At 55.0% G+C, this 20,465-nt stretch overlaps 2 protein-coding genes across 3 annotated transcripts in view; both read left to right on the forward strand.

Moving 5' to 3' along the window:
• SYMPK (symplekin scaffold protein) overlaps window positions 1-3,898 on the forward strand; it is a 38,701-nt gene extending 34,803 nt beyond the window's left edge. For both annotated transcript variants that reach the window (XM_080643545.1, XM_080643546.1), the window contains exons 24-28: window positions 1,527-1,714; window positions 2,590-2,766; window positions 2,941-3,036; window positions 3,218-3,553; window positions 3,698-3,898. In XM_080643545.1, coding sequence (XP_080499671.1) covers window positions 1,527-1,714; window positions 2,590-2,766; window positions 2,941-3,036; window positions 3,218-3,553; window positions 3,698-3,841 — 941 coding nt within the window. In that variant the 3' untranslated portion in view covers window positions 3,842-3,898. The remainder of the gene's footprint in view (window positions 1-1,526; window positions 1,715-2,589; window positions 2,767-2,940; window positions 3,037-3,217; window positions 3,554-3,697) is intronic.
• Window positions 3,899-3,917: 19 nt separating this feature from the next.
• On the forward strand, window positions 3,918-20,182 carry RSPH6A (radial spoke head 6 homolog A). The gene is made up of 6 exons (XM_080643547.1): window positions 3,918-4,799; window positions 7,363-7,597; window positions 12,788-13,552; window positions 15,610-15,754; window positions 16,465-16,582; window positions 19,437-20,182. The coding sequence occupies exons 1-6, from the start codon at window positions 4,204-4,206 to the stop codon at window positions 19,672-19,674; spliced, it is 2,097 nt and encodes a 698-aa protein (XP_080499673.1). The 5' UTR covers window positions 3,918-4,203; the 3' UTR covers window positions 19,675-20,182.
• The last annotated feature ends 283 nt before the right edge of the window (window positions 20,183-20,465 follow it).

Genomic DNA, 20,465 nt, shown 5'->3' on the forward strand with positions numbered 1-20,465 from the left:
CCCTGCCCTTGCAGGGGTCACAATCCATCCTCAGTAACAGCTCAGAGCGAGCCAGGTTGGGATAGCGGCGCCCAGAGGGGCCACCCAACCTCTGGTGAGGGGTATCAGGGAGGGCTTCCCGGAGGAGAGGACACCTGAGCTGAGACCACAGAAGGATGAGCAGGGGTGGGGCAGCAGAAGAGAAGACCATCCCAGGGAAAGGAAGAAAAGTGGGAGGCCAAGAGATGCACTTGCAGGGCCTGTAATCCTTGAGGAAACCCGCCTGGGCCCCCACAGGACTGGATCTCCAGGGCCTCTGGGAGGTGCAAGGTCAGGTTGAATTTGAAAAGACCCTTCAGTCTACTGTGTGGAGGGTGGATCAGAGGGCTGAGTGGGAAGCCCAGGAAGAGTCTGGGGCAGAGCTGAGGGGTGGAGAGGGAAGGAGGCTTTGCGACAAAATAGGAGCTGGGACGGCCTGGAAGTGAGGGGAGGAGCAGCCACCTCGTGTCCGTGTCCGGCAGGTGCTCTCTGGCACTTTCCTCACTTACACTGTCCTCTGCCCTTTGGCCTAGATACCCGCCCTGTCCCCTGCCCAGCCTCCTCCCACCTGTCTACCTGTCATTCTTCATCTTCCCCCTTTTCCTAATGGGAGCTGCCCCTTCCTTACAGTGCCCACCCCTGCTCTCCATTAGCCTCTCAAGTATTGGGGGCCTTTCTTTTAGCTCAATAAAGACTTCCTGGTTGACAGACTCACATGGCCAGTGGTGTTTGGGGAAGAGGGGGTTCAGAGGCAGTTTGCTGGGGCCTCCCCATTAGCACAATGAATTGGAGCACACCTATCCCACTGACGTCAGGGGCCACAACCCACTCCTGAGGGAGCAGACCCCAAGGCCTTTGTGGGTGCTCGTGTTGTCCCAGCCCTCCATGGGCCTTGCTGGCCTGGGAGCTGATTGTATGCCCAGGCTTCCTCCTCCTCTCACCCCTCCCTCATTACTCTGTGGGTCGTGTCCCCGCATATTCTAGGCTGGTGCCCCAGCAGTAGCACATGCCCTATGCCCTGATGAGGGGTGGGTGTGGGCGGTCCCTTGCTGGTGGAGGGCCATCTCTCTTGTCCACTACGGGGGTGCTTATGGAATTCAGAGCTGCTTTCCTGTCTAGCAGGGGTGGAGGTGCCGTGGTACCTAAATCAAGCCAGAATGGGTTCCCAGCAGTTGACAACATGTCTCCTGCCTCAGCTCTCCAAGGGTTGTCCTCAGAGGGAGAGGGCCATGGTCTCCCCATTGTGTCCAGTGTGGGGCTTGCTGGAGCTGGCCATGTCTTTCCCCCTGGGCCAAGCCGCCAGGCTTGCAAGAACCAGGCCAGTCCCCTCAGAAAGAGACCCTCTGCTGGGTGGGGGAAGTCTCCTGTTTTGCCCGGAGCTCCTGCAAGTTGATCTGGGTGTGTACACGGGCAGGAAATGGGGCCACAGCTCTCTGAGGGAGGTGGTGCTCCCCCTCCCGGGGGGCAGCTGGGCAAAGGGGACAGGCCCACTCTCCGCCTCCTCGCAGCCACCAACCTGTGCTTTGCGGAGCGGAACGTGTACACATCGGAGGTGCTGGCCGTGGTGATGCAGCAGCTGATGGAGCAGAGTCCCCTGCCCATGCTGCTCATGAGGACCGTCATCCAGTCCCTGACCATGTACCCCCGCCTGGGGGGCTTCGTCATGAACATCCTGTCCCGCCTCATCATGAAGCAGGTAACCCGCCCTGGACCATCCAGTCCCCCCGGGCAGTGGACTGACTGCAGCAGGACACTAAAGATAGATGAGGCCACAGCCTGCCTGCCTCTCACCCCCTAGAGGGAGCCCGGATGAGGAGAGCAAGCTCCACCCACACTGGCCAGCCCCTTTGCCCTGCCCTTGGCGCTCCAGGGGTCCTACTTCAGCCATGGAGTAGCTACCTGATGGGTGGGTGGGTGCTAGAAGCAGGCAGAGACTTCAGGGGTGCACATCCCAGGAGAGGCATGGCTGCCCCTTCCCCCCACCACTGTGCACCCAGGCAGGATGCATCCCAGAGCTGATGCATTCAAGAGAAGCTAGAAATCTGGGTTTTCAGGAATACCATGATGAAACAAGAAACCTCCACAGCCCTCAGATTGGACTCAGCCCACAGGCTGCCACGTTGCTACATCTGGCTTAGAGGTTAAATGCAGATTCACACAGACCTGGGGTCAGGTGTTGGTTCTGCCCCTAGTTACCAGAGTAACCTTGGACAAGTCCCTGCGTCTCTCCAGCCTCCTCTGTTTCACAGGGCGAATGACGCCCCCTGGAGGCTGCTGTGGGAATGAAATGAGACTGTTCACAACACAGCCTGGGCCTGGCCCAGGGAGACCAAGGTGGAAGGGCCACTGTTTTTTTCTTCCCACCTTGTCGTCCTGCCCCAGCTGCCGGGGAGCTGGAGGAGGAAGTTAGATCCTCTGTAAGGAGCTCAGGGCTGTGTGTAGCCCAAAGGAAATCTGTTTGATGGCAGGGATTTGAGCCCCAGCAAGGCCCCATCTTGGCACGGTCCTTCTGGTTCCAAGGGTGGCCACTTGCATGGCCCCTTATGCCCCCTTCCTCCCTGCCCCATCCAGGTGTGGAAGTACCCTAAAGTGTGGGAGGGCTTCATCAAGTGCTGTCAACGCACCAAGCCCCAGAGCTTCCAGGTCATCCTGCAGCTGCCACCCCAGCAGCTGGGCGCCGTGTTTGACAAGTGCCCAGAGCTCCGGGAGCCCCTGCTGGCCCATGTCCGCTCCTTCACCCCCCATCAGGTATCCCAAGATGTGGGGTGGTTGGCCCCTGGGGGACTGGATGGGAATGGGCAGAGGGGAGCCCTGCAGTGCCACAGAATGTCAAGGGTTCTGGAGGGTCAGGAATCTGGGGTGCCCAGGAGGGGTCTCTGGGTTAGAGCTCTCTGCAGCACCCCCATCCTGCTCTTCCCCTAGCAAGCACACATCCCCAACTCCATCATGGCCATCCTGGAGGCCAGTGGCAAACAGGAGCCGGAGGCCAAGGAAGCTCCTGCAGGGCCTCTGGAGGAGGTGAGGGTCCCCCAGCCTGGCACTATGTCTTTCTGGGAGGCTCCGGCTGAAAGGGAGGTGGGGTGGGGGGCAGTTGCCCTTACTCCATGCCCATCCTGCTGTCTGCCACCATCCTCCGAGAGCAGCCTGGGCCCTAGCCCCCACTCACCCCTGAGCTGCTGTGTGCCCCTCCCGCCCCCAGGATGACCTGGAGCCCCTGGCGCTGGCCCCCGCCCCCACCCCCAGGCCCCCCCAGGACCTCATGGGGCTGCGGCTGGCCCAGGAGAAGGCCTTAAAGCGGCAGCTGGAGGAGGAACAGAAGCTGAAGCCTGGGGGCGTGGGAGCCCCCTCCTCTTCCTCCTTGGCCTCGGCCTCGGCTTCGGCCAGGTCGGGCCCTCCGCAGCCAGACGAAGCCGTGGATTTCCGGGAGGAGGGGCCCGAAGGGGAGACTCCGGCCATCTTTATCAGCGTGGACGACGACTCGGGGCTGCCGGAGGCCACCTTGCTGGACTCGAGTCTTGAGGGGCCCCTGCCTAAGGTAGGACTAGCCACTTAGGAGCAGCAGAGGAAGAAACGCGCCAGGGCCCGGGGTGCAGCGTGTCTCAGTGCCCAGATGCGGTGGCGGGGCGGGCACACCCACACAGAAGCTGTCCTTGACCGGCTCCCCTTCTCCTGTCACCAGGAGGCAGCAGCGGGCGCGGCCTCAAAGGAGGAGAAGAGCCCCCAGACCCGCACCCCAGCCGGAGAAGACCGACTGAAGACTCCCAGCCCCCCCTCCACGGCCACGGAGGAAGCCGGGGACCCCGAGACCAAGGGGAACAGCTGACGGGCTTGGTGGGGAAGGGGAAGAGGGGGGAGGGCGAGGGGGGGTGCTTTGCCTTTCAAAAAAAATAATTAAAAAAAAAAAAGATCGTGGGTCTGGGGCGCGGGTGTAGTCTCTCATCTCAGCACCTCAGCCCCATGGGACCCCATGGCGTGGGGTGCGCGGGCGGACGGCGCTGGAGGCTGGAAGCCCACCCTGGGCTGCGCCTGCGCGGAAACCACTCCTGCCCGCGCCGTGCCCTCCCCTGGTAACGGCCCGCCCCGCCCTCCTTGGAAACCGGCAGCTACTGGGCGTGTGCGCGGGCGGGCAACTGGCCGGCCTGCCTGCAAGCCTCCCTCCGAGCAGCCTGCGAGCCCTTTTGGACGATGGGGGACCCGCCGCCCGACCCCGAGCCTCACCAGCAGTCCTCGAGCAGTTCCCAGGTCTCTGAGCGGCGGCGCAGTGGGGAGCCCTCTGTCCAGTTCACGCTCCCCCAGGAGGTGCCGCCGCAGGTGGAGATGGAAGCCGTGAGGAGCAATCAGGAGATGCTGGCGAGCCAGGGGTGGTCACAAGGGGCCAGCCTGAGCCAATATGAGGAGCCTCAGGGCAGTGTCATGTACCCGCCCTCGGATTTCCAGCGCCAACCTTACCTGGATGAAGACAGGACCCAGACCAACCTGATGCTGGAGCAGCTGCAGCAGGGCCCAGGCAGCCTCTTCCAGCAGCTGGAGTCCGCCTTCCAGGACTCCCAGCCCGACGCCATGGGCCAGTTCAGCGCGTACCAGAGAGAAGAGCAGCAGTTCGGCGAGGAAGCCCAGCATGGGCCCTACACGAGGGATGACCCTTCCCTCCAGTTCTCGCCCTCTGAGCTGGGCTTTATGCCCTTTGATATGGAGGTGTCGGAGCCGGAGCCCCGGGAGCTGGCCGTGCAGAACGCCAAGGCCTACCTGCTGCAGACCAGCATCAATTGCGACCTCAGCCTGTGAGAGGGAGCTCCGAGCGGGGGAGGGGCGGGACCCAGGCGGGGAGAGGCGCCAGCCAAGACCCTCCCTCAGGCTCTGGGGTCTCCTCAGTCAGGGGATGGCTCTGGAGCCATCTAAGTCAGACTAAATACTGACAATAGCTAAAAAGTACAATAGTTGCCAGGCGTTGTGCTAGTCGGTCCTGCACACATTGACCTTCAGTTCTCACAGCTGAGATCGGCACCTCCACTGTCCCTATTTCACAGAGGAGGAAGCAGACACAGAAATGAGGGCCCGTATCTGATATAACAGCTCTGATGTCGCAGAGCCAGGGGTCCCCCACAAGGTATTTGGCTCACGTGGCCCTGTTACTCACAAACTTCCCTGCTTGAGGAAGGCGCTAGCCGAGGCCACTTGGCTGTAGTCATAATACATCTGTCAGCCCCCTTCCCCATTACCGCCTCATGAAGCTCACATTCTGCTGGGAGAATGGACAGTAAATATAATAAATAATTAGGTGAGAAAACAAGGCAGGATGAGGGGAGAGGGAGTGCATGGTAAACAGCACAGGTCAGGGAAGGCCTCTGAGCCGCGTACATTTGATCCGTGACCTGAGGATGGTGAGGGAGAGCACCTTGCAAATAACCAAGTGTTTGGGACAGCAAGCCTGCAGGCTTTAAGGCTTGCTGTGTTTGAGGAACAGCAATGAAGTTGGTGTGACTAGAACGAGGGGGGGAGAAGGGGCAGTGGGAGGAGATGAGGTTGCAGAAGTAACAGGTCTTGCTAAAGCACAAAGCTGGCCCCCATCCCTCCCATGCTCAGAACCAGGGTCCTCAAAAGAAGGCTCATGTTCCTCACAGGCCTTAAATATAATTCAGCCCCTGCCCGCTCTCCAAACTTCATCTCCTAGAGTCTAGTCCAGCCGTGGGCAAACTATGGCCCGCGGGCCGGATCCGGCTGTTCTATCCGGTTCTCTTGCACTCCCCTCCGCTCCTTTACTTTGAATTTATATTAGTTCACACAAACACTCCATCCATGCTTTTGTTCCGGCCCTCCGGTCCAGTTTAAGAACCCATCGTGGCCCTCGAGTCAAAACGTTTGCCCACCCCTGTCCTAGAGTCTAGTCAAATGCAACCAGATGCACTGCCTCAGCAGTTCCCAGCCCTCTAGAGCAGGCGTCCTCAAACTACGGCCCGAGGACATTTATCCGGCCCGCCGGGTGCCGCTGCCTGTCCTGCTTAGCAGCCGACTCGTCCCGGGCCCGCAGTGCGCATAGGAATTTGTTCATAGTTGTTTTTTTTTAAACTATAGTCCGGCCCTCCAACGGTCTGAGGGACAGTGAACTGGCCCCCTGTTTAAAAAGTTTGAGGACCCCTGCTCTAGAGCTTCAAGCTCCCTTATTGAAAAGCCCTGGCCAAAGGCTGACCTCTCCTTACCCTTCCAAATGGACGGCCCTCCACCACACCCAGGACGTTGCCAAAGGGTTCCCACACCACAGGCGTTTTGAAAGCAAACCAGTTTGGTCCTGGCTTTAAACCCTGGCTGTGTTAGACCTCATGACCTCAAGTTTCCTCAGCCTTAGTTTCCTTCTCCGGAGAGTGGGGATCATAGCTGTTCCTCAGATGATTGTGGTGAGAATTCAACCCTGCTCTCAAGTGCCCAACATACTGCCTGACGGTGAATGGGAACCACTGCCATACTGTTACCACGCCGGCCTCCTCTCCCACCACAAGCCTTCTCCCTCACTCCCCTCCAGCCATACTGACCTCCTCAGTGTCCCTCCCACACACGGGGCACACCCTCAGCTCGTCATTCCCAGTCACATCATCTGTGAGCCATGACAGTTTTGCTTCTTTCTTTGCAATGCCTTTCTTCATGTCAGATTGCGTTGGCTGAAGCCTCCAGTGCAGCCTTAAACATAAGTGAAAGCGGGCATCCCCAGTCGCATAGTGGAAAGCACTCTATAGTCTTCTGTCATTATGTTTGGGGTGTGCTGTCGGTTACTTGTAGCTATCCTTTATCGGATTATTTAAATTTTGCCCTCTATTCTTGGTTTCCTAGGTTTTCAAAGATCATGAATGGGTGTTGAACTTTATCAAACAATTGCTCTGCACCTATTGAGGTGATCTTACAGATCCCCTTTAACACACGGTCATGACAAGTTATAGTCTTTTTCTATTTTTCTAACATCAGTCCAGTCTTACATCCCTGTCAATTCATCCACTTTAATCATGGTGTGTCATCCTTTTGAGCAATTGCTGGGTGCCATTTTGCTTAGGATTTCAGCATCTCTTTTCTAAATGAGGTCAGCATGGAATTATTTTCCTTTCTCCTACTGAAAATTACAAACCATCACCTATCCCTGGCATTCCCAGTCCCATTCCCCGCTTTATTGTCTCCTTAGACATTGTCACCCCCGACAGTATGAGTTTTGCATATTTGGTTAATGTCTATCTCCATCATCAGAATGTCAGCTCCACCCTTGTCTCCTCTACTGTGTCCCCAGGGCCAGGCACAGGGCCAGGCATAGAGCAGTGAGCCGAGTGAATAATGTCCCCCACCTCCCACTCCCTCCGGAGGCAGGTATGAGCACCTGGTGAACATGCTGACCAAAATCCTGAACCAGCGCCCAGAGGATCCCTTGTCTATCCTGGAGTCGCTGAACCGCACCACACAGTTGGAGTGGTTCCACCCCAAGCTGGACTCGCTGCGGGATGAGCCCGAGATGCAGCCCACCTACGAGATGGCCGAGAGGCAGAAGACACTCTTCATCCGGGGCGGCGGCGCCGAGGGCGAGCAGGAGATGGAGGAAGAGGTGGTGAGTGCGCCAGTGGGGAGGTGTGGCGGGTGAGTGGCAGCCCAGACTTGGGCATAGCCTGTGCTGAAGCCTGGACGTGAGGGAGCATGTGGACTCCGGAAATGCAGATGTTCTCAGTTTAATGAGTGTGTTCAGTGGAGCGGGGCGGTACGCTGTCACAGGGAGCCTCGAGTGCCAGGCGAAGGGGTGCAGGCTTTCTCCTGAGGCCACTGGGGCGCCTTGGGAGGGCTAGAAGCAGAAGACAGGCTGGTCAGCTCTGCTCTTTAGGAAGCTGAGTCCAGCTGCCATGTGGAGGTGGAGGCTGGCCTCTCCGGCCATCCCTTACTCCTCCTTCCCACACAGGGCAGCTTTGCAGCGTTTTCTGTGAAACACTGCCTCCTGGAACCTCTCAGCACTGAAGTGTCCCCTAGCCCAGGGACTCGGTTTCCCCTTTTGTAAGTTGAGACCTGCTAAGAGCTCTCCCGCCGACTAGTTTCCAGAATTGGATGACTGCTTAAACTTCGGGTGGAGTAGTCTTTCACACATTCAAGACACATTTGTTGAGGACTCTCTGTTTATGGTCATTCTGACGCCTCTTACGCCCTGCGTGAAGACCTTCAGGAGTGTAGTCTCCTTTCAACCCTGACACAACCCGCAAGGCAACTGCTACTTATTATATTCTTACCAGAGGCCCAGGGCACAGATTCGTGCACCGGTGGGGTCCCTCAGCCTAGCCTGTGGGGATCAGGCTGAAACCAGCTCTCCGACATCCCCTGAGGGGTCCTGGATTGCGAGAGGGCACAGGCCAGGCCGAGGGACCCCATTGGTGCATGATCAGGGCCAGGGAGGGATGCGGGAGATTGGCCAGCAGGGGAGGGACCACGGGAGGGCTCCAAGGCATGTCCGGCCCATCTGGCCCGGTGCCGACCAGCCAGTCCCCAGCAGCAAGCTAACCCACCGGTCGAAGCGTCTGGCCCCTGGTGGTCAGTGCACATCAGAGCTAACGGTCAGTTAGGCTTTTATATAGATAGATAGATTTGTAGAAGAAGGACTTGGGCTCAGAGGGAATGAGCTAGGCAGGGCTGGAGACAGGACCAGGAAGGCAGGACCTTGACCTCCAAAGCCCTCCTAAGCTCTGCTCAATCTGCGGATCCTGTTTGTCTGTGCTGGCTTCTGAGATGCTAGGATTCTGGCGAGAATGGGGTGGAATGGTGAGAGAACCAGGAACAACAATCTGGCAAAGAAATGAGCCCTGCTGAGCAGAGTGCCCTTGGGAATACAAAGGACAGTTTAGTTTTATTTGAGAATATAGTTTTGCGTTTCAAATCAACAGTCTCTCCTGGGGAGGCCCCACCCCCTTAGAACTGCAGCTTTCATCCTCCACACCCCAACCCCACACACCAGTCAAGTCCCTTAAGGCCCCACCTCCTTAGGATACTTTACCCCTAGAGGCTCTGCCTCCTTAGAACTCTGTGGCTTTTGAAGCTCCGCCCCATTGAAATTCAATCTCTTGGGAGGGTCCGCCCCTTAGAACTTGGAGCTGGAGTTCTCTTTCTTTTTTTTTTAATATATATTTTTATTGATTTCAGAGAGGAAGGGAGAGGGAACGAGAGATAGAAACATCAGTGATGAGAGAGAATCATTGATTGGCTGTCTCCTGCACCACTGGGGATCGTGCCCACAACCTGGGCATGTGCCCTTGACCTGAATCAAACCCAGGACACTTTAGTCCGCAGGCTGATGTCCTACCTACTGAGCCCAACGGGCTAGGACGGACGGAGCTGGAGGTCTTAATGTGAGGTCTGTAGAAGAGGAAAAAAGTGGAAGTTTGTGGTCTGTGCAGGCTTCTTGGAAGAGACTCAAAGAAATGGATAACTCAGCATTATATATATACTAGAGGCCCGTTGCATGAAGATTCCTGCAATAGGCCTTCCTTCCCCTGGCTGCCGGCACGGTTTTCCTCCGGCACCGGGACCCAGGCCTTCGCTCTGGCCGCCGCCTTCAGTCTTCGCTCCGGCCAGAGTGCCGCTCCTGTAGCTCCCTCCACCCCCTGCCCTCCCCCTCAGAGCAGGCGTCCTGCCCCAGCTGGCCGCTCCCCACCTGCATGTGTGCTGCCCAGAGGCCCAGAGTGGTGGGGGGGGGCCGCGGGGGGGCCGTCTCCATCTTTGTTGGGTCAATTTGCATACTCACTCCTGATTGGCTGGTGGATGTCGCAAAGTGATGGCCAATTTGCATATTTCTCTTTTATTGGTGCAGATTTTTTCTGTCTGATGGGAGGAAGGGCTCTCACTCTCACTTTCTATTTCTTTCCAATGGCTAGCCATGACGCCCCCTGCTGAGAAGTGCTGCCTCTGCCACTGATGTTTACCTGGGCAGGACACTCGGTCTCTTTCTGGACTCTCTAGCCTGTGCCTTCGCTCTCTGGCCGGCTTCCTGCTTGCTGTGGTCACCGCAGGGCAGGGCTGGCTATTTGGGAGCTCGAGGCTCTCATCACTGTGGCCTCTGATTTGAAAAGTTCCTATTTTTATAATTTTAGACTAGCTTTAGCATTATGATGTCACAGCCCAAACACCAACATCTTACTATACTTGCTGGAAGTACAGGTCACTTTAAGGCAGGAAACAGGTGATGTCGCAGAAATGGAGACATGTGACTATCACACCTGATGGGCAGGTTGCAAACAGTCTAGGGCTGGCAAGGTGGCTCCCAGCAAAGGGCCCCTGAGGGTTGGCTGTCTTCTCCCCTCACCCCTACCCTCCCATCCCAAAAGAAGCAGTTTGCAGGGGGAGCAGCAGAGTCTGATCTGTCATTTGGGGGCAGTTGACCACTCTTGCTCCAATCAACAGTGGCCGGAAGGGCAGGGTGAGATCATTTAAATGTGGTTGTGTTGTAGGCAGTGGGAGCCGCACCAGGTGTTAGACTGGTGGGGTGGGACCAGACCTGGGTCAGCAACCTCAGTACTTTGAGTTCTGGCTAGGAAGGAATTCAGAGCCAAGACTCAAACTATAAGAGAACATTTATATATAATATCACAGAGGTAGAGAGAGTAATTCATAGAAGAAATGGGCTGAGGAGAGGAGTTATAGAGGCAAAGGAAGGGCCTTGGAGCTGGGGGGTGGGTGGAGAGGGGGATGGAAAAGACTGGCGTGCTCCCAGGAGGGAGACTGAACTGGGTCCTCCCTCCTACGGGTTTTCAGGGTGGAGATTTTAGAAGAGGTCCCAGGGAAAGAGCTATTTTAATATAAATATAAATATAAATATAAATATAAATATAAATATAAATATAAATATATATATATATATATACATATATATATATATTGATTTCAGAGAGGAAGGGAGAGGAGGGAGAGATAGAAACATTAATGATGAGAGAGAATCATTGATCGGCTGCCTCCTGCATGCCCCACACTGGGGATTGAGCCCACAACCCAGGCATATGCCCTTGACCAGGAATGGAACCGTGACCTCCTGGTTCGTAGGTCGACGCTTAACCACTGAGCCATGCCAGCTGGGCTTGATCCTGTTTTTTTCTTTCTGTAAACTGGCCTCCATCGTCCCTCCATGCAGAGAGTCAGCCACTTCACATTTACACACTTAGGTGTCTCCCCTCCAGCCACACGGAGAAGTTGGCCCCCGGTTAGTTCCCTGTTGCTGCTGGAACCAATCACCACAAACTTAGTAGCTTATGACAACGTCCTGTATCCTCTGACGGCTCTGGAGGCCAGACTGGGTTTCACTGGGCTAAACCAAGGTGAAGGCAAGGGCTGCCTTCCTAATGGAGGCTCGTGGGAGAAAAGCCTGTTTGCCTGGCTTTTCCTTCCTCCCTCCGTCTTCCAAGCCAGCAGGGGACATCGTCAAAGCTCTTACCCTGACCGCTGCTTCTGCCACCACCCTCTCAACCTCTCCTGCCTCCTCCTTTCTCTTAACAAGGCCCTTGTGACTTCCTGGGGCCCACCCTGACAACCCAGGGCCATCTCTCCCTCTCAAGATCCCCCACTGGATCACACCAGCGACTCCCTTATGCCCTGTAAGCTCATACGTTCACAGGCCCCAGGAGTAGGGCATGGACCGCTTTGGTGCGATCATTATTCCGCCCGCCCACCCTACCCCCTTTCTCTCCATCTGATTTCAGATTCTGCAAGGGAGCATGCTGTCCCCCTGACTTGGGCTGTGGGTTCCCCTGCTTGGTCAGGCTGGCCAAGGCCAAGGGCAGGTTGTGCCGACCTCATGAGGAAGGGCTGCTTCAGTTTTGTTCTCTGATATATGTTAGTGGTGCACTAGTTTGGACCTGGTACTCACTGGATCTTTAATAAAGATTTCTGGACTGACTGAATGAAAAAATATTGGGACAGCCCGAACCGGTTTGGCTCAGTGGATAGAGCGTCGGCCTGCGGACTCAAGGGTCCCAGGTTCGATTTCGGTCAGGGGCATGTACCTGGGTTGCGGGCACATACCCGGGAGGGAATGTGCAGGAGGTAGCTGGTTGATGTTTCTCTCTCATCGATGTTTCTAACTCTCTATCCTTCTCCCTTCCTCTCTGTAAAAATCAATAAAATATATTTAAAAAAAAAAAAGAAAAAATATTGGGACAGCCTGTGGCCAAATGGATAGGGGGCAATTGGACCGAAACCTCCCTGTAGTCTAGTCCCAGCCCTTGACTTTCTTGTTCTTGCTCCCTTTCTGCTCTCTCTCTCTCTCTCTCTCTCTCTCTCTGGAGTCCTGAACAAAGCAGACGGTGAAAAAACAGGCAGTGAGGGCAGTATTTATTGCTGCCATCCCCCAACATCACTGGTTCCTGGGTTCAAGACCAGCCTCTTCCCTTCATTTGCTGTGTGACTTGGGGTATCTCTTAAAAGTGCATTCAGCTGCACTAACAGTAAACATGACCAGAGGTGGGGGAGGTAAGGCAGTCGGGGATGCCGCTGAGGACCAGGCAGTCTCCGCCGCTCAGTCCCACCACCATTCGGGTGTGAGACAGGTGTTGCCTCACGGTCCCAGTGCAGCTGCTGCAGCTCCAGCTCTCACGTCCCACTCCAGGCAGGAACAAGGGGGACATCCTCCCCAAGGACTTGCCCTGCTTCTGAATGCCAGGGGGCGGCGGGAGCAGCTGGGCTACCCAGCACTTCAGCTCTCTGGACTCCAGAAGAGCCAGGCCAGGGAGCAAGGCTCCAGCCTCCTCCCCTCTGCCCTCCACCCTACCCCCTGCAGGCAGACACGGCCGTGCCCAACATCATGGAGTCAGCCTTCTACTTCGAACAGGGTGGCGTGGGCCTGAGTTCCGACGAGAATTTCCGCCTCTTCCTGGCCCTGAAGCAGCTGGTAGAGCAGCAGCCCATCCATTCGTGTCGCTTCTGGGGCAAAATCCTGGGGCTCAAGCGCAGCTACCTGGTGGCCGAGGTGGAGTTCCGGGAGGGTGAGGAGGAGGTGGAGGAGGAGGAGGTGGAGGAGCTGATTGAGGGTGGCGAGATCACGGACACCCACGGCGAGGAGGAGGGCGAGGAGGACGAGGAGAAGGTCGCCGACATCATCCCCAAGCAGATGTGGAAGCCGCCACCCGTCATTCCCAAGGAGGAGAGCCGCTCGGGCGCCAACAAGTACCTGTACTTCGTGTGCAACGAGCCCGGCCGGCCGTGGACAAGGCTGCCACACGTCACGCCCATCCAGATCGTGCAGGCCCGCAAGATCAAGAAGTTCTTCACCGGCTACCTGGATGCACCGATCGTCAGCTACCCGCCCTTCCCGGGCAACGAGGCCAACTACCTGCGGGCCCAGATCGCACGCATCTCGGCTGCCACGCACATCAGCCCCCTCGGCTTCTACCAGTTCAACGAGGAGGAGGGTGACGAGGAAGAGGAGGGCGGCCCTGGGCGAGACTCCTTTGAGGAGAACCCCGACTTTGAGGGCATACCGGTGTTTGAGCTGGTGGACTCCATGGCCAACTGGGTGCACCACATGCAGCACATCCTTCCCCAGGTGAGGACCCGGGACCCAGCCCCCACCTGTCCCAGAACCAGGTGGCTCAGGTGTGACTCCCCAGTCATACCACACACCTGCTGTCTGCTAGCCCTTGTGCTTAGCCCTCATTCATTCATTCACTCATTCATCCATTCCTCGTTCATTCATTCACTCAAAGAAAAGTCAGAATCCTGTGGGGCCAGATGCATCTTGGAGTTCTGAACTTTTCAGATTTTATTTTATTTTTAAATATATTTTATTGATTTTTTTACAGAGAGGAAGGGAGAGGGATAGAGGGTTAGAAACATCGATGAGAGAGAAACATTGATCAGCTGCCTCCTGCATGCCTCCTACTGGGGATGTGCCCGCAACCAAGGTACATGCCCTTGACCGGAATCGAACCTGGGACCTTTCAGTCCGCAGGCCGATGCTCTATCCACTGAGCCAAACCGGTCAGGGCGCTTTTCAGATTTTAAAAAGGTAACTGCATGTCCCATGTAGCGTGCAACACCTCAGGCAAGGCTGGGGCTGCAACCCGTGCTCAGAGGCCTCATCGTCATCCCTGCAGCAAAACCGCACAGCCTCCCGCCAGTCAGGTCAGGGGGCGGCCAAATGACTCCGGACAAACTTCTGATTTTCAGAGCTTTTGGGGCTTTGGAGTGGTGGATAAGAGATTGTGGACCTTCATTTATTGGATGCCCATGTGCCTGAACTTCATACCCACTTACTTACTCATTCCAGGAAACACTGGCTATCGGCTTAAGATCGTTTCATTCATTCATTCACTCAATAAACATTTATTGATTCCACAAGGTTTTGTTTTTTTTAAATATATTTTATTGATTTTTTTTTTAAATATATTTTATTGATTTTTTACAGAGAGGAAGGGAGAGGAATAGAGAGTTAGAAACATCAATGAGAGAAAAACATCGATCAGCTGCCTCCTGCACACCTCCCACTGGGGATGTGCCTGCAACCAAGGTACATGCCCTTGACCGGAATTGAACCTGGGACCCCTGAGTTCGAAGGCCGATGCTCTATCCACTGAGCCAAACCGGTTAGGGCTAATACTCTTTTTTTTTTTTTTTAATATATTTTTTATTGATTTTTACAGAGAGGAAGAGAGAGGGATAGAGAGCTAGAAACATCGATGAGAGAGAGACATCGATCAGCTGCCTCCTGCACGCCCCCTATTGGGGATGTGCCCGCAACCCATGTACATGCCCTTGACCGGAATCGAACCTGGGACCCTTCAGTCCGCAGGCCGACGCTCTATCCACTGAGCCAAACCGGTCAGGCTATTGATTTTTTTTAACAGAGAGGAAGGGAGAGGGAGAGAGAGTTAGAAACATTGCTGAGAGAGAAACACCAATCAGCTGCCTCCGGCACACCCCCTACTGGGGATGTGCCCACAACCGAGGTACATGCCCTTGACCGGAGTCAGTCTGCAGGCCGATGCTCTATCCACCGAGCCAAACCAGTTAGGGCTGATTCCACAAGGTTTTAATGAATCCAAATAACCCCTCTGGAGATCCGTACAGCCCTTGTTGCCATCTCATAGGTGATGAAACTGAACTCTGCAGTATAGTGTGCACTTGGGTTCATTCATTCCTTCAACAAACAGCATCAGCTCCTCAGTATGTCATGTAAGCCACAACAATCCAATGGGAGAGGCACCTGAAACACCCGCATTTCACAGCTGGGAAAACAGAGCTCATACGGGCTGCCGAAGGTCGGCTCCACAGGGCAGAGATTTGGGGTCTCTTTCCTCAAGGGTGCATCCCAGCACCTAGAGCAGTGCCTGTATGGAGTAGGTGCGCGTAAGAACCTGATGAATGAGTGAATGGATGCACAGATGGGGGCCACACGGCTAGCAGGAGGCAGGAGTCCCTGCCTCAATGCAACAGCTGCCTCGGCCCATTTTCTGCCCCCAACTTACGTGACTAACCCTGTCCTCCTGCCCATACCTGGGTCCCTGAGGACAGTCCCCCGGGTCCTGCCTGGCCCTCACCTCCTCCCAGAGTGCAGGCTGTCCTCTGCCCTCCGGGGTGCCACCTGACTTCCCCCACCTCCAGGGCCGCTGCACCTGGGTGAACCCTTTGCAGAAGAAGGAGGAGGAGGAGGAGCTAGGGGAGGAGGAAGAGAAGGCCGATGAGGGGATGGAGGAGGCGGAGCAGGAGATTGGGCCCCCATTGCTGACGCCACTCTCAGAAGATGCAGGTAACGGTCTCCCTCACCTGTGCCACCAGCCTGGGGGCGGGGGGAGGGGGGAGGAGAAAGGGGCGGGCTAGAACATTGCAGGCTCATCTCTCGGAGCCTCAGCTGTTCTCTCGCCTACAAAACGGTCATCATGACAGCGCCTCCTCCTGGGGTTACGGAAGCGTCCACCTGTGAGCAGTGTCTGGCGCCCAGCAGGGCAGTGCCCACCTGGGGTGATGTGGGCTTGGGGAACCAGAGAGAGAGTTGGGGAGGCCTCCCCAGAAGAGGCGGAGCTTGGACGGGATTTTGGAAGAAGGGACAGTCATCTCCTGAGGTTGGGGCCTCAGGCTCCTGGAAGAAGCAGGAAGGGGAGGCTGAGAGTGGGCCGTGGACAGAACCCATGTTGTGACCCGTGCGCTGCCCTCTGCCCTCTGTCCAAACCAGTGGCCAGCCGGAGGGAGACTGGCAGCGGCTGCCCTGTCTGGGGCCCTTCCGGGTGCAGGCCCTGAGGGTCCGACAGACGGCCTGGCTCCCTGGGGCGCACGGGAAGGGGGTGGCCACGAGCAGGGTTCCAGCGCTGAAGCCCGTGCTGTTAGTCACCACAGTTCCCTCCGCACCCCTCCTCATTTCCCCTCTTCACCCCCTCCCGCCCCTCCCTCTGGGGGCTGTGCAGGGCGTGGACAGCCAGCAGTGGAGCCTCTGACCTCCTGGTGCTCTTCCCGTCCCCATAGAAATCATGCACATGTCACCCTGGACCGCCCGCGTGTCCTGCGCCCTCTGCCCGCAGTACTCCGTGGCTATCGTGCGCTCCAATCTCTGGCCCGGGGCCTATGCCTTCGCCATTGGCAAGTAGGTCTTCTCCTAGTCTCCCAGCAGAGGGCGCCCCAACAGGCCGACTGGGCAACTTGCGGGGTGGGTAAAGACTGGGAGGGAAGCCCCGCTTCAGGAAGCCCCCAAGGCTGAGCCCCTCACTCTGCTTCCAGGGGTTCCACTGGCCTAAATGAGAAATCCCAGACCAAGAGGGAAGCCCCTCGGAAAAGAGAATGGGGGACCAGAGAGGGGAAGGGGCTGACCCCAGGTAACACAGCATGTGAAGGATTCAAACTTGGGTCTCTGGTCCCCTGGCCCAGGCTTCCCTGCTGTATGCGTCACAGCTGACGGACTCAGGAGTCCCCTTTGGGGTGGCCCTGACAAGAGCAGAGTCCTGGGCCCCGTTGCCAGTTCTTCCCATGTGAAGGTCTTCTTTCTATGGGCCAGAAGTCTCCCCACCAGTTGCTCCCAAAGATTTTCAGGCCGAAATCACTTTTGCATCTTCCCACCTGCAGCTACACACTCCCACCAGCCTCTTAGCCCCTCTTAGCAGGCACATCCCAGCCTTTCTGATCAACCACTAGAGGGCGCCATCTGCGGCCACAGGGCGAGCGTACTTACCCGGTCTGTCCACCAGATGGCATGGCGATTTTTCATAGATTTTCCTTTTCCATTCGCTACCATGATACACAGTCGAGGTGGGAATTCATGATACTTTAGCCACATGCTTGGCAATGATTACTTTTTCTCCTCCAGAAGCAGGGAAGAGGCACGCTTGCTTTTGCCAGCACACTTCTGGCCACACCCTTATTTGTCAATATCCCTCTGAAAACAAAAGATCCAAATTGGGAGCTCCAGTCACCCATCCACCCTATATCCCCTAACCACTCATCTATCCACCTCCCAATCATTCATCCAATCATTCATCCATTCATTCATCTATCCATCCATTCATCAATTCTTTTTTTTTTTTTTTCACTATAAAAGACTTGAATACCACTGTTTGCCAGCTGTGTGCTGGGCCCCAGGCCCTTTGTCGGAAAGGCAGACATGGATCCTGACCCAGGAGCAGACACAGGAAGCATGCACGTTAATTGCCTAACATCTCTCACCCCCAACTCACTCCTTCAGCAAACCCTCCCCCAAACCCTGTTACAAACTAAGATGAATACCACTAAGGAGAATGGAGAGACCAATGGAGGGACAGCTTTTCTCTGTCCTGCCTGGAAGGGATCAAGGAAGGATTCCTGAGAAAAGCAGCCTTGATCTGAAATCTTTGGGGGAAGAAAGAAGTAATGGGGGGAGGGGAGTAGGCAGAAGGACATTCTAGACTAGAGTGTCTGGTGAGTCTAGGACTCGCTGGGGGATCTGGTTGAAGCTCAGGTTGTGGTTGCATGGGTCTGGGGTGGAGGCCTGGACTCTGCCTTCCTAGCAAGCTCAGCCTCCGGATCAACAAGGTCAAAGTCAAAGTGCTCCCATGACAACCTCTCCATCCCCATCTCTCCTGCTGTCTCTCTTTCTCTCCCTACTTCTCTCTGCCTCTCACCCCGCCTCTCAGTTTATTCTCCTATTTTCTCCTCTTTTCTTCCCCAGTTAAAACTGGGGAGAGGTGACCCGACCGATTCTGTTCTGTATATTATCTCCTCCCTTTACAGCGCAGGCACCACAGCAGGGATTCTTGTCAGTTTTGTGACTGCTAGCTAGGTCCCCACATCTAGACCAGTGCTGTCCATCGTAAATGAAATAGGAGCCACGTATGGCATTTTAAATTTTCCAGTAGCCTTATTCAAAAGATAAAAATAGCTCTAGCCAGTTTGGCTCAATGGATAGAGCATCAGCCTGTGGACTGAAGGGTCCCAGGTTCGATTCTGGTCAAGGGCACATGCCCAGGTTGTGGGCTCAAGGCAGCCAATCAATGATTCCCTCTCATCATTGATGTTTCAATATCTTTCTCTCTCTCTCTCTCTCTCTCTCTCTCTCTCCCTTCATCTCTCTGAAATCAATAAAATATATTTTTAAAAGGTAAAAATAAACAGGCAACATTCATTTTAATATATTTTATTTAACCCCAAATACCCAAAATATTATTACAACATGAAATCAATAATGTAATAATGATTGATGAGCTATTTTACATTCTTCTCTTTATACTAAGTCTTTGGAATCTGAGCTGAGTTTATACTTACAGCACATCTCAATTTGGACCTACATTTTAATTGGAAATGCTTGGCCTATATCCACATTTCACAACCTTTCCAACTGCAAAAGTAGACTCATGCACCCAAGTTGTCCCAGTCATACTTAGATGTTTCCAATACTGAATTGAGTATTGGCTTTATTGTTTAAATTTAAATGAATTGAAACTAAAAAAAAAAAAAAAATCCACTCCACCCAACAACAGCAGAATACAGATTCTTCTCAAGTGCACATGGAACATTCCCAGGGATAGACCATATGCTAGGCCGTAAGACTAATCTTAATGGATTTAAAAGGATTTATCAGAGAAAATAAGTTTTCTGACAACACTGGAATGGAACTAGAAATCAGTAACAGAAGGAAATCCCCACATGTAGAAATGAACACATTCCTGAATCACCAATGGGTCAAAGAAGAAATCCCAAATGAAATTAGAAAAGTAAGTCAGTTTAGAAATTCAGTGTTTTGGGTGTACTAGCCATGTTTCACGGGCTCAGTAGCCACCGTTGGACACAGTCTGGCACTTGCTATTTGCACGGTATTTAAGGAACCAATGAACAGAACAACCCAGTGGGCACACTTCTCCCTACCACACGCACCTTCTCCACCGTGCTGTGTCTGTGCTGACTCCCACCCTAATGACGCCTAGGCTGGGGCCTTGGAGGGAGGACTTCCCAGTATCTCACTGCCCCTCCAGGAAGTTTGAGAACATGTACATCGGCTGGGGCCACAAGTACAGTCCTGACAACTTCAACCCGATGCTGCCACCGCCCGTCCAGCAAGAGTACCCCAGCGGCCTGGAGATCATGGAGATGAGTGACCCCACGGTGGAGGAGGAGCAGGCCCTTAAGGCTGCCCAGGAGCAGGCCCTGGCGGCTGCGGAGGAAGAGGAAGAGGATGAGGAGGAAGATGAGGATGAGGACCCGGAGGACTGAGGCCCCACAGCCCCCTCCCCCAAGCAGGTAGATAGCGCGTTGTTCCTTATACATAGTTAGGAGCTGTTTTTTCACTGTTAGTTTGCTTTCTGCCCCTGGAAGGCAGCTGCTCTAAATGAAATGTTCCCATGGCGTTATGGCCCGGTCATTTATTCAATTGCTCACCAATCTGTTGACATGACCTCCGCGTCAGGGCTATTGGGCTCTGCTGGGAACACTGACACTGCTCCGCAGCGTCTCTCCCGTTTCCCTTGTTCATCCATCCGGGCACGAAATGCCTCTGTGAGCCTCGGCCTGTGTGTGCAGTTGGTTGGAGCGTGGTCCTGCACACCGAGGGTTGGATTTCCGGTCAGGGCACACATCTAGGTTGTAGGTTCGATCCCCAGAGGGGGCGAATACGGGAGGCAACCAGGGAGGCAACCGGCCGATGTTTCTCTTTCACATCGATGCTTCTCTCTGCTTTCCCCTCTCTCTAAAAATCAATGGACATGTCCTTGGGCGAGGATTTAAAAAATAAAAATAAAATAAAAAGCCTCCTGTCAGCTCAGTCCAGCCCAGGGGACACAGAGATGAGCTAGCAGCCTCTGCTTAGCACCCCCAAGCAATGACAACCCAGATGGTGTTGCCTGGAGGACTGACAGAGCCCCTCAGCTGACACTTAAAGGGTCAAGAGCAGCTCTGGCTGGGTAGCTCTGTTGCTTAGAGCATCAGCCCGATATGCTAAGTTTGCAGTTTGATCCCTGGTCAGGGCACATACAAGAATCAACCAATGATTGAATAAGTGAAACAAC

Source organism: Plecotus auritus, assembly GCF_963455305.1.
Source record: "Plecotus auritus genome assembly, chromosome: 10".
Lineage (NCBI taxonomy): Eukaryota > Metazoa > Chordata > Mammalia > Chiroptera > Vespertilionidae > Plecotus > Plecotus auritus.